Genomic DNA, 13,758 nt, shown 5'->3' on the forward strand with positions numbered 1-13,758 from the left:
TGTTGACGTGAGCTTTGGAACTCGGCCTAACTTGCCAGACTGCTGCGTAGTGTCAGACAGCCAGAGGATACTGGTCTGATTCCTGCTATTACAACTTTTCAGAGCTTTCACTAATGAGCCTTTGTTCTGATTCACGCCGCACGAAATTTAACTCCACGTCAAAGAGACACCTCATACTCAGCACGTACTATATGTAAACGATGGCTTGTGTGATGATCAAAATACATCTAAACTTTGTATTTGAATGTATTTTTAAACACACACACACACACACACACACACACGCACAACTATGCAAATGCAAGGGCTAACAATGAGCCTGTCCTTAACATGCATGTCACTTCTTCACGCCAAGGCCACACACACACACACACGTTAACATGTCAAGGCACATGCCCATTCTCCCTCTCTCTCTCTCTCTCTCTCACACACACACACACACGCATGGATCCCTCACAGCCCCAAAATGAGAAATGTACCCACTCGTCCACCTCACAGGGGGACCTCGCCGTTTTTCTCCAACGCTTCCCGCACATGGCCCGAATACACCACCACACGTGCAAACGCATGCATTAACACACGGCCGCCGCACGAAAAAGCTGAGTAAAACCTTACGGCACCACGCACGGTAAATAGATTTCTAAACACTCGTGAAAACCCCTCTGAAGTCAATTTTGAAATCCTCCCAGACACATCGCTCAGCGAATGAGAGAGCTTTGCCAGTTGGAGAAGGCGCACAAAAGTCACACATCTTCCTTCCACTAAAGCTGATTTATTTTGTCAGAAATGGCCATTGTCCTTGAATAATCCTGAGAAAATTCAAGGCTACAGAAGTGGTAACAGCCTGCTCCGTTGTGTCGCTGAAAGAAAGACATTAGCCGAGTGCGCGAGAGCGACGTGTCCTGTACTAAATCACTTACGGACTCAGGTATTTTATGGGCGCTATCAGAGTTTATGAGAAAGAAAGCACTTCCAGTTACGATGACTGTGTCTTTCTATCTGCCCCTCCCCCCTTCCTCTTCTCTGTCTTTCTCTCTCTCTCTCTCAGTTTCTTGATAACACACATACTGATATGAATGCACACTCTCACATGTCCATATTAGAAAGAGCTCACCTGCAAACGTTTAAGGAGAAAGACAGTGCAGAACACACATACAGACACACCTCTGTCTTATCATACCTTTGTGGAAGTCAGTGTATACCCTTCAGCTCAGGAGAGTCCGATTCCTCTCTGCTGAAATTGTCTCAGATCGTCTCTGCACTATAAAGACACTGTCTCTGTAAATCTATTTTCAGTGAACATGCAACTCAATCTGCTCAAACTTATTCTCCATGGTGTGTCTGTCCGTCTGTGTGTGCGTGTGTGTGTGAGCATGTGTGTGTGTGTGCGTGTGTGTGTGTGTGTGTGTGTGTGAGAGCGTGTGTGTGTGTGCGAGCATGTGTGAGCGCATGTGTGTGTGTGTCTGTGTGTGTGTGTCTGTCTGTGTGTGTGTGTGTGTGTGTGTCCGAGGGAATGGCGGGGGGATTAAAGGGGCTCAGTTCTGCAACTGTAAATAGAATAATCCCCCTCCCCATACACACACACACACACACACACACACACATACACACAAACACACCCTTGTTTCAGGGGTTGGATGTCAGAAAAGTGCCCCCTGTGAGAAGGGCACAGAGAAGCAAAACCTACAGGGATCAGCTCCCACACCAAAATAAAGAGTCTGGAAACATACTGTTCCCAAAGGAGTGAATAGTCCAGTGACACTTCCATACACAGGATACTAGATTAAGTAGGCAAATGAACTATACTTTGGTAATATATCTCCATAACCCAGCTCACTTGTCTACAGCAGTCACTGGGGTTTTCAGTCAGTAATGGGAAAAGCAGACATTCTTTTACTATGCTGACTGGAAAGACTTTCTCTGTTTTCTAGTCTGTGTTAAGCTTTACAGACCATGTGTGTGAGACTGTTGAACACACGGGCGTTACAACATCTGACACACAATCTGAACCTCCAAAATGCGCCACCCGCCCCCTCCTGCTCTTTCCCTGGACTCTGGAGGGCTTCGTGATGTACTTGTGATGTGCTGTGCGCTGGTTTTATGATGTGCTCCAAAGTTATGCAGCTGTGCTGGCTGGGGTAGAGAGAGAGCCTGAGAAACGGGGTTGGGAGGGGCTGTGTACACATCTGGATACCTGGGGAAAGACTGGTCGTCACAGTCAGGAGACTCAGGGGAGAGAACAAGAGCCACAAGCTTACAAATCCACTGAGAGAGACAGAAGACTGGCGGTGCATGAGAGAGAGAGAGAGAGAGAGAGAGAGAGAGAGAGAGCGAGCAAGAGTGGGCCGTGGGCCACAGATTGCATTCATTCGCTATCAAAGTATCATTTCCCCCACTTACGACAACATATGAATACATGAAATAACAGGCTTCCTGAAGGTGACAGGAATACCCTAAGGAGAGAAATCTTAGAGTACCGTGGTAGGCACAATTGTCTCACCACATCTAACCACAAATTGTGAAGAATTATTAATGAAATGCCACACAGAGTGCAAGACACATCTTAACACAGCTTAAAGGAAGTTCACACTACGTATCCGGGCAAAGTCTGTTTCTCACACAGTTCTGTCTGAAACATGTGAGAATGTACCCCATATGGAAAACTTATGTGGAATGGCTAGAACAGAATCGCTCGAAAACCTAACCTAACAGAGCATCCTGATCGGTGTCTTCTGAGGACTGAAAACGTAGGAATTCAGACCGTAAATTCAATCATCTCTGACATTTAAAACGTACGAGCTCTTTAACATCGACTTAAAACAACTGGAAATACAACACATATGTGGTTAATGCACTTACACTGTACACATTACCACAAAGTAGCAGCTTAAACCACACACACAACTCTGAACAAACACAGGGAAAGAGGAGTAAAAAGTAAAGCTCCAGTTTTAAATGGGCTTATCTGTATTTATTGAGGAACAGAACAGACTTCTCTCAAAAGGACACTTCAAAGGGAGCGCCAAAGCCCCCTTGGTGCAAAAGCTTCTCTTTAGCATGCTAGTGCAGGCAGTCTCGCAGTAGAGCTGAGTTTCAAGCATGGCCCTGTAAGCACTCTTTTGAGCGCTAACAATTACATACTTAATGGTCCCAGAGTCACAGTCTAGCACAAAATGATGAAAACCCTGTCATATCAAATCAACAGCAACTTGTTAAGTGTGCTTATTTGCAACATAGCACTGGGGCTTATGCCAGTGTCGATAAACGACTGCGAATTGAGTCCGAAGCCCAAAAAAAAAAGGTGATTAAGTTGTTTAACCACTTCGACCTAGAGACGCAGAGTCTTCAGATGAGAAAAGCTGTGCAACTCTTACCTTTTGTTTCCACATTTAGCCGGGAAGTGGACATGTGCATGTGGTAATCTTTAACTGATAATAGTAACCTCTCCATCACTGCCCCACAGGGAGGGTCAAAGTGTGAGCTCCATCTGATAACCCCCTGCGACCTCTGACCCTTGTCTTTTCTCACAGATAACTTAACCCTAAGAGTTGCTTTATCTAAGCTTTTCTAAGTGTCGGCCGAACGCGGAAAAGTGTGCCTGGGGACACCTCTGTCATCGCCTCAATGGGACTTCTGTTTCTCCTCAGCGCTAATGGACCAGTGCAGAACTGGTGTTTGGGTTACGGGCAGGAACACTGCGTGGAGATTTTGCCCTGTGATTCGGATCAGTTGCTCAGTCTTCCTGTGGAACTTTTGGAATTCTGACAGCTAGTCACCTTTCTGGGATTGATTACAAATATGTTTACACAGGCACGCGAAGGCACTCAATCACTCACACACACACACACACACAGAAGCCAATTTCTTAAATCCTATCCTGTCACTCACCGCACACACGGACGTGTTGGCCAGCGGGTCTGTTTCGGAATGCTGTCCATGTCCTCCTGACTTTCGGGATAAATGATACGTTGAGCGAACGACCGCGGGATGACACTACATGGCACGTGCGGAATTCTCAAACGCGGCTACCTGCCCGGACCAAATCGGCACCACGCAACAGATGGCTCACGCTGTCCTTTCTCTCCCTCTTGCCTGTAAAATCAGAGCTTAAGCGTTTAGATCGTGATTAGAGCTAAGCCGTCAACATACGTGTACCTAACGAGCCGGAAGGTAAGAGACGGGGTTGATCTCTCGCCCGACTGCTCTGTTCAGGGGGAAGTCTACCCTGAGCAGGGCAGAGCGTTACATGCCTGTTGCAGGAGACTCCACACAAGACAACAGGCGCTGGTCTGGTCACCCGTCACATCTCTTAGAACAGGCGTGTATCGCACTCCCCTAAGACACTGCCAACACAGCATAAGGCTTCTCTAAATCCGCTCTTAATCTGTAATTTGGAAAAAAGAGGGACGCTGAAAAAGTGATTTGATGTAGTCTCTGATAACAGAAAGAGCATACTGAAAGTGGAAGAAACTGAATTAGAGAGAGGAAGCCAAAGTTTCCCCAGGAAATCTCAGTGGTATGGGGCATAAAGTAAGTACAGAGTGTCAGATATCTATACAAACTGTTTTTGCTTTTTTTTTCTGGGAACGTAAGCAGTAGATGCTGACTGGGCAGAATTCCCGACGATCGAGTCACATTCCCACACCGCGTCTCATGACAACCGGTCATCAGCTAAACTTGGAATCTCACTTCTTCTCTAAGTAAAGATAACACAGAGGTGAACAAACTAGACAGACACTGTAGCGAATCATGTATGTTAGCTTGTCTTATTCCCTTCGTTTTTACGCTGTACCTGTCGACTGTCCTTGGAATTTACAGTCTGAAATTCGTGTATCTGTATCGAGCGGGGATGCTGGGCGAGCCGTGAATGTAAAGACCTAGACATTTTCCAAGCTCAGCAGATGATTACTTAAAACAGAAAAAAAAAAAACCTTTACATACAAAGAAGAAAAGGAAAAGAGAGGGAACGGGTCTATGGAGAAAACTGCAGGTCTTAAGGGGAATTAACTTTTCTTTAATCAGGACAGCTACCTGTGCTTATTTCAAGGTTAAACAAAAAAAAATTCAAGGATTTAGTGGCTGAGCGTTTAATTGTATTGTGTTTGAGCACCGAGGCTACAAAAAAAAAAAAAAAAAAAAAAAAAAGCAATCACGCAGGAGTATGTGTGTATCTTCAGAGAGAGTGTCTATTGTAAGAACAGAAACTTAACAGTCATCCAGCATCTCAACAGACACTACTGTTTCCAACACATCTTTTGTCCATAGACAGTGACATTCCTGTATCTGCTTCCTCAGAAAATCCCTCGTCAGTGTTGCACACAATAATAAACCTTTGAAATGAGCGGAGCTAAAAACAGACTCTTGTCCAAACAGAAGGCCTGGCTGAGGGGTGACCTGATCTGGAACAAAAGGCAGACGCTGTGTGGTTCCCCCAGGAACGGTGCTGAGCTCAACCGAGAAAAGGATTGGGCGTTTTTTTTTCACGGTCTCGTTTACAGACTTAAAAAGAAGAATGCCGTGGTCGGTTTGTCGGTCGGCCGGTCGGTCGGTGTGTGCGAGTGCTAAAGCGCGGTGTCCGCACTACCGCGCTGCATAGCGATCAGGTCTGCATGAGGATTGTTAATGAGCTGCGCTGTTTTCTCTCTCTCTCTCGGCCGGCCGCACGGCATACCTGTGGTGTTCTCTGTACCTTAACCGACACGGCAATGAAAAAAAGAGTCCTATTGGTACGTCTCTGTTTGCATTTCACCGGAGCCAAAAGTCTCCGTTTGATCCGAGCCCTTCCTGGGACTCTTTCTTCTCTATCTAAAAACATTTTTTCATAGAGGGGATTATTATTTTAGTAACTATGCCATAATGCATATATGCTTCAGAGCCAGATGTGCGGTATTGTGTTATCATAAAAAAAAAAAAAAACCCTTCCCTTTCGTTCTCTGTGCTGTTCGACTGAAAGAGCAAACTGCTTTGATATGATTCAGCAGACACTGAGAGGGTTAACTATGAAAGTGAGAGAGAGCTATAGAGAGAGAATCTTTTTTGAAACACAATAAGGCGGTTGACTTTGTATTTTTCCTTTCCTCTTCCCACAAACCTTGGGATCACGTCTGAGTGTGAAATAACAAAACGGACACATTTTCTTCATTAAAGCTCCTGCAAAACTGTTCAAGTCAAGGCCACGGTTTGCTCCCTGTATCCTATCCCATTTCCCATACCTCGGCTGTCAAAAGCTAGGAGGAAGACTGATCTGAGAACGGTTCCTTTTTCAGGGGACAGACAATCTTGTTTTTGCAGGAAAACAAGAGTATGAAAAGCACTTAACTTTATGCTTAATCATGTCTTCAACCTATAAATTAAAAAAAAAAAAACATATATATTTAAGTGTTCAAGTTATTTTCTATTTTAATTACAGAGTTTCGTAATCTATCTGACTGACTTCAGCAGAACAAAAGAACATTCAGGCAATTACATTCTCAGAACATTCTAGCGCTATTTAAAGCACAAGCAGCTTGAGGGGGTGAGAGGAGTGGCTTATTATTTTATTTTTTTTCTTTTAGAGGAGTTTATGATTTGCTTTTGACGGACTCCATATGGTAAGACGCAGGGCAGTTAAGAGGCACAACGGATGCCTGTTAGGCTCATTTGGGTTAAGGAGCAGAGGGTCCTCGCTCCCCCACGGCAGGGCCAGTTCACAGGTGACACCGCGGGGGCCGAGGGGTTAAGCGCTCTGCACGGCTTAATGAATCACGGTGGGGATGTGAGCAAGGTGGGGTGACGGCACCGGCGTTACCCCTGTGACGACGAAACCCCTGCAGGCCTCATCCTGGAGAGTTAAGTACCAGGCAGCTCCCTGAGTAGGGAAAAATAGAGGGCCTGTAGGGACAGCATGGGCAATAATGAAGCTTGTGTTGATTGTTCTCTCTCTCTCTCTCTCTCTCTCTCCCAGTCTCTCTCAAAGTTTCAGACACAGCCAGACTTCAGTATTGGTCTTTCATATTCACGTCTCTGGCCGCAGGCACTAAGCCATTAGCAATCCAGCTCTGTTATTAAAGACTTATCCATGCGACAGTCTGGACATTGACTCATTCCTCCTTGCCTCGTGCATTAAAGAAGGAAAGAGAGAGGAGAGAGAGAGAGAGAGAGAGAGAGAGAGAAGCACAGAATACTCTGAAAGATCATAAATAACACAGAGAGAAGAAAACAGATCTCATCTCAGGTCTTCTTTGTTTTTTTTTCTGCACTGTTATTGACACTGTGAGTCTTTTTTAAGCAACTGGCAAAATCAAGCTCTGGCATGTGTCTTGAGCGAAAGAAAAATAAAAGAGACACAGTGAATGTAGCGTTGATTAAACCTCTGTGAAGAGTTCACCCTCAATCTCCTCTATTATCTCCGAATACAGGTTTCAACAGCACAATGACAAACTGAAGTATTACTCTGACCCGGGTCCCAGGTGTGAGGGTTGAGTGAGCGGAAAATCAGTCATTTGCTGTTCACCTGAGTAAATCCTACTGTATTTACCATTACCTCATACACAGCAGGGAAACACAAGAGCTCTGTTACCACTAATTGCTGCCCACTCATACTCCTGAATATACATTTATACACACATACATACATACATACATATATATATATATATATATATATATATATATACACTGTATGTTTTGTCTGTTTTTCTCTGACTGACTCTCCAACTGCAATAACAGCCCTCTGAGTTACAAACACAGCTCCATTGTGTGTCTCTTAAGCGTGATGATGCGGTGATGTCATTGAGCTCGTTTGCAGTAAGTATCCCTGAAGAGCAGCCCCGAAAACGAAGCTCTCTCACTCCCACACAGTACAAGGCTTCAGCCTGCAAACCTCCACAGAGCACTGTATGTATATATAACATGTATGGTATATAGCATCACGTTTCAAGTCTCCTAGCTACCTCAGCCTAAACAAGACATCTCCAAATGGCTTCCATGACTTCAGCGCGAGCAGTGTATACATTATGAAAGCTAGGATTGTCTCCTCTCCTGTTAAACATCCACACCTTTTTTCTCTGCGTTACAGTGGTCTTCGCACGCCACTGCAGCGACAGCAACGCTCTGCGGAATGACTTATAGCTGTTGATCCTTCAAAGCCCAAAGGCTCCTGGGAGTGTATGAGAGAGAGGGCGAAGAGAGCTTTTATTCTTTTAAAACACAGAGGAAACTGCGCTCTGCAATGGCTAATGGACTCAGGTCTGACAAATGTAAAAAAAAAAAAAGATGTCTTTTCAGGAGAAACAACACAGTATGGCCTCCACAGTTATCACTGGAAGAGTAGAATGAGTTCCAGCTCTCTTTCGTAATCTGTCCCAGCTGTAGAGAGACTGCGGTGACTGAGATGTGCTGCTTCGCTAAGGGCCCACGATGTAAGAAAGTACTAATGAAGTTCCACATCACTGTGGCCTGGCTCTGTCTCTGACCAAAACTCCCCAAGAGAGACTGCTCAGAACATTCCAGAAAGAAAAGAGAAATGAGCAGAATAACAGAGCAAGCCACACCAAGAAAGAAAGAATCTGACTCGCTTCGAGAAAGAATGCGGCGCGGAAATGTCGGGCCGGCTCCATGTGTGGGCCCTTTTTTTTTTTTTTTTTTTGAAGAAGTAGATGTTGTTTTATTGTGAAACTACATGCAGTGGAAAGAGCAGATCCAGTGACTTAATGACAGTCTAAACACGGACATGCTAAATGAGGCAAAACAAAAACGTACTGTCAAACGCTGCATGGATGCTTTGCTACCCACAGTTCCTCGCTTCACAGAGATATAAAAATAAGGATCTCTGTCCCTGCATGCCATTTCAGTTAGACACTCTTAAATAGATAACAAAAGGACACCAAAGTAAAGATAAGCCCCCTTTTCTGCTAGCGCAAGGTGTCCTTCAATTGATCGCATATTAACTAGACCAGTGTTTACTAGCTCTGCTCCTTGGAATCTGCTCTGCCCTTCTCTAACACACCTCAGGCAGCTTATCATGGGACTGATCATGGCAGGTGAGTTGGATTGCCAGGGAGACAGCATTGGGCTCCCAGTAGCAGTACTGGGACACAGTGCACTAGTGGAGCATTGCCCTTTTGTTAAAATGCATGGGGCATGAGGATACAGAGGATCACAGAGGATCTTCATAGAGGTTTGTGGTATGGTATGAACGGACATGTCAAAAGCTAAGCTTAGTCATAGTTAAACAGTTCATTTCTATTGGCAAGTGACAAGTTAATTTACGTAATACACATTCTTGTAAGAATGGTTTATTTTGTGACACGGTTGAAGTGTCAGCAACAAATGACGTTCACTCTTGCATGCAAAGTTTTCTTCCTGGAATACACGCTGCATCTGCATCGGTTTAAGAGAACGGCTAATGAGAGCGTAGAAAAGGCCTTGTGTCTCATGTTTTTTGAACGCTTATGGGAATGAGCTCATTTCTGTGTGTGGCGCTGGGAGGTCAGCGCCGGTGGAGGGGGGCCTCGTTCCGGATCCTCCGAGGTTAAATACGCAGGGCCCGAGTCGCAACCTTGTTCCGCCCGACTGGGCCTGAAAACAGCCAGTCAGCCGAGTCTTAAGCGCAAGTGGCATCTGCCGTCTGACTCAAATCACCTTCCGTCAGAGGACCCGCGTCTTGTGACTGCAGGGCCAGAGCACTGCCTTAACCCGCCCCGCACCCACATTGCTAAGAAGGGAAGAGAGAGAGAGAAAAAGAGAGAGAGAGAGAGACAGAGACAGACAGAGAGAGAGAGAGAGGGAGGGTGGCACTGCATGTGTATATGTAAGCGTGCTACTAGTGAAATTGGCAATCCCTAAGAATTTATGCCATGCATCCTTGATAAGTCTGTATGATGCAGCTAAAGAGGCTTACGCTGTGTGAACACAGACCTACCCACGCTCTCCTAAACAAACTTTTGCAGCAAAAAGAGGATCACATGTCATTGTCATAAAGATCTCTGCACATCTGATGAGAACTATAATCCATTAACTGTTTTGATAGCGAGAGCTGGATTCAAAAAAACACGTGCAAGCAGGTTCAGGCCCGAACTCAGCCATGATTAATATCACAGAAACATCTCTATAAGCGCATTCTCTGAAATCAGCGATGAGCGAGAGAGAGAACAACAGCAACAGTTGCCACTACACAGCAACAAATCTTAATACACCGCATTTATTCTTGCAACCAGATGCAAAAGATGGATTTAAAGAACAGAGGAGGGATGGGGCAGGATGTTTGTGCCCTCTTTCTAGGAACGAAAGAATACATCTGTACTCAGAGAGAGAGAGAGAGCCCTTAATCCTCTCATAACTCCATTGCAGATGGGACATATTCATTTTTGATGAACAAAAAAAAAAAAAATCTATTCTAGATTTATCAGGCTGAATAAGGGCACTGGCTTCCTTTTTATAATTTTTTTTTTTCCTCAGAAACACAAAAACGTTCATGCATTTTTAGAGCAATTTTTTTTTTTTTTTTAGTTCTTGCTTTGAAAGAAAACTGGGACACAGGAGGCTTTGATGTCTTAATTGTCAGTCTTTTTTTAAACGGCAATGAAATGGGCATGCCTATTTATAGAACAAAAGATAGAAAGTGAAAGAAAATCTGAGGGAGGACGAAGAACGAGAATGAAGAAGAAGAAGAAGAAGAAGAAGAAGAAGAAGAGAGGTGCTAGACAGATAAAAAAATGGAAAGAGAGAGAGAGAGAGAGACAGAAAGAGAGAACATGAAAAGAGAGCAGGGATGTCCATGCTCAGACTTGATGAGGTAAACGTTACAGAGGAGCATCCTTTGGGAAGTGAGTGGAGGGGTAGTATAGAGGTAACTGGTCCTACCTGTGGGCTCACACTGGGGCCATAGCCCATGCCCGGGGAGGCCATGGAGTGGGGGCCCATGGGGGAGCTGATGACGGAGAAGGGTGAGCCCAGGCCGTTCATGGGCGAACTGAGAGTGCTGATGGGAGAGTGCAGGGAGCCCGAGGGCCCAATGGAGGACGGGCTCAGCAGGGACGGGTGCATCCCCCGGTGGGACGTCGGGGAGTTGAGGGGCGAGGACGTCACCTGACCTGAGGAGTCTGAGAAGAAAGGCAGAAGGTTACCGCTCATCCACATCCGTACAAATCAGTGCTCATTAACATCAGCGACAAATGAATCATCAGCAAAATAAGACATTATGTGGCGCTCCGAGCCATCTCTTTGCGATGGCTGTCGAAATGTTGAAGCGTTCGGACACGGCGGTGCTTTCGAAAAGGCTTTCAAAAACAAAAATCAAGCGGCATTAATCACAATAAAGATTTTTTTTATATGAAATACTAAACGTCTGAGTTAATGTATGACATCAAACCTAAATCTTTCAGCTGTGTCTCTGCAGCTTGAAAAACTGTCTGCATGTCCAAGCAGAGTTCGTTTCACGCGCGCGCACACGAGCAATGCAACCTTGGCCGTCTCTCAGGCAGAGAGAGAGAGAGAGTCTGTAACCTCAACCCAAGTGTGACCTTTTCACCTGGCTGCTGAACTTGAGACAGGCAACAGTGTAGTGAGTGGAAGGAGGAGTGAGGAGGGAGGGTGAGACATGGAGCGCTGCAGAGCAGATTTATAGCCTCTGTCAGAGCATTACTCTTAGAAACTAACCCTGACTCTGCTGCAAGGCTAAAGAGAGAGAGAGAGACAGAGAGAGAGAGAAAGAGAGAGAGAGAGAGTGAGAGAGACAGAGAGAGAGAGAGAGAGAGAGAGAGCGAGAGAGAGGCCAAGGTCAATGTTGCCAGGGTCGCAGTCTGATTAGGGAAAAGGACTCTCTCCCTTTCTCTCTCTCTGACTCAGACACATACTCATTCGTTGCCTTGAACCTGCCACCAGTCAAAGTGTCACTTGTCACCAGGACAGATATGAGAGCATGAAGGAGGATGTACAGATTGGGCACATCTGTCAGTCTAGGTCAGACGACAAGGCCAAGTATCCTTTGCTGATGACTACTTACTTTCTCTCTCTCTCTCACTCACTCTCTCTCTCTCTCTTTTTCTGTCCCATCGCTCATTCTCTTTCATCTGACTCCCACTCCCTCTCTTTTTCACTCTCTCCCTTCCCTGGCCCCAGGCTCTTTCGCTCTCTTTAATTCCTCCTTTTTTTTTTCATTTACGGTAAACCACCTCCTTTAGCAAGTCTGAGGAATCATATGAAATACCTTCCTTAACCTTCCCACCCCTTCACACTGCACCAAGGGACTGAAAGTCTGACACAAGCACAGATCTGGCTCCAATGTACACTCACTCATATATCTCCCTACAAAGTCAAAATACATTTGTGACAGTGAAATAAGTTTCCACAAAAAAAAAAAACAAAAAAGAAAAAAACAGAGGACAAGATTCATCAGAGGTCCGTTTCATAAGCAACTGAATTCCTCCATTTGGGAACACAGGCACAGGGGTGATGTATTGCTCAATTAGGTGACAGTTGAGAGAAACAATGTGTCCAGTCCACGGTGTTTTCCAGGAGCGCAGTGTCCCTTCTCGACTGACGTCATCGCTGGCGTCTCGTGATGGATTCCAGGCGAAAGGCTTCCAGGCGGCCAGTTATTCTCAAAAAGAGAGATGGTAGGGGTTGCACGGGAGGGGTTACACCGGGGGGGGCGGGGGGGGGGGGGGGGGGGTTTGGCTCTTAAAGCCCTCTGTCCTAACGGTGGTTGCCCTAATGGGAGCCTGTCGACTTACTCAGCCCAGGCAAACACTTCCCCTGTATCCCGACCTCCTCCGGAGTACTTCCTGCTGACACACTCAAATATGTCTGAGAGGAAGACTAATGTAAGCCTCCGCTAATGTGAGAACACATAGATTCAAATAATTTACTATAGGCTGGCAGAAAAAAAAGGCATTTCTGGTTTTAATAAATAAATAAGAAATAATTGATTACCATCTCAGTGGGGGAAAAAAAAGGTCCTTTGACAGAGGGAAAAACATCTTTGGCGAGCCAAACGATCTTTTATTTAGTTTTAATTCACGGCATGAACTGACACGCTTTTCTCTCACAACCTTCGGAGACGCTGGCCTGTGTGAAAAGCCGCCATCTGTGGTGGACCCAATCTGTCAGGGGGGTTAGTAGTGGACCTGCAGGCTCAGCTGAGGGAGCCTCGGTCCGGAGATGTGAGTCCTCTCCACTGGGAAAGGACAGACAGATTGTGGAAGCGCTCTAACAGAATGTGTTCTTTTCAACAGAGAGACAGTGGTGTAGAGGGACTAGGGGCTAATGGAAGTGTCTTTTGACCCAGCGAATACGGCTGAAGCACTGAAATAAAATATAAAATATTACTGTGCATAAATGTATTAGTATGAACCTATGTATATCATATGAATCTCTCTCTCTCTCTCTCTCTCTCTCTCTATATATATATATATATATATATATATATATATATATATATATATATATATATATATACACACACATATGTATTTATATACACGTGTGTGCACGTGTTTACGAGAGTGTAATTGACATATTATGTTTATATGCGGCCATGTGCATGTGTGTGTGGTTTTCTGCATGTGACGACTGCTTGGCATTGTGAGGACATGTTGTCACGGCCGGGACAGATGAGTGATTTTACAGGTGGAGATGAAAGGGGCCCGTGTCTAATTCACCCTCAGAGCGGGGTACAGCTGAGGGTAAGCTGGGCAGTGAAGGGTTAAAAGAAGGGGGGGGGTGGGGGTGGGCTGGGGTATATGCCATCACAGCAGTCTCTCTGCCACCGGGATTACA

At 45.4% G+C, this 13,758-nt stretch overlaps 1 protein-coding gene across 1 annotated transcript in view; it reads right to left on the bottom strand.

Annotated features, from left to right (window-relative positions):
* Positions 1-13,758, bottom strand: part of rxraa (retinoid X receptor, alpha a) — a 78,860-nt gene that overhangs the window by 16,569 nt on the left and 48,533 nt on the right. The window contains exon 3 of the mRNA XM_030767474.1: positions 10,843-11,081. Coding sequence (XP_030623334.1) covers positions 10,843-11,081 — 239 coding nt within the window. The remainder of the gene's footprint in view (positions 1-10,842; positions 11,082-13,758) is intronic.

This window comes from Chanos chanos, chromosome 3 (assembly GCF_902362185.1).
Source record: "Chanos chanos chromosome 3, fChaCha1.1, whole genome shotgun sequence".
In the NCBI taxonomy this organism is placed as follows: Eukaryota; Metazoa; Chordata; class Actinopteri; order Gonorynchiformes; family Chanidae; genus Chanos; species Chanos chanos.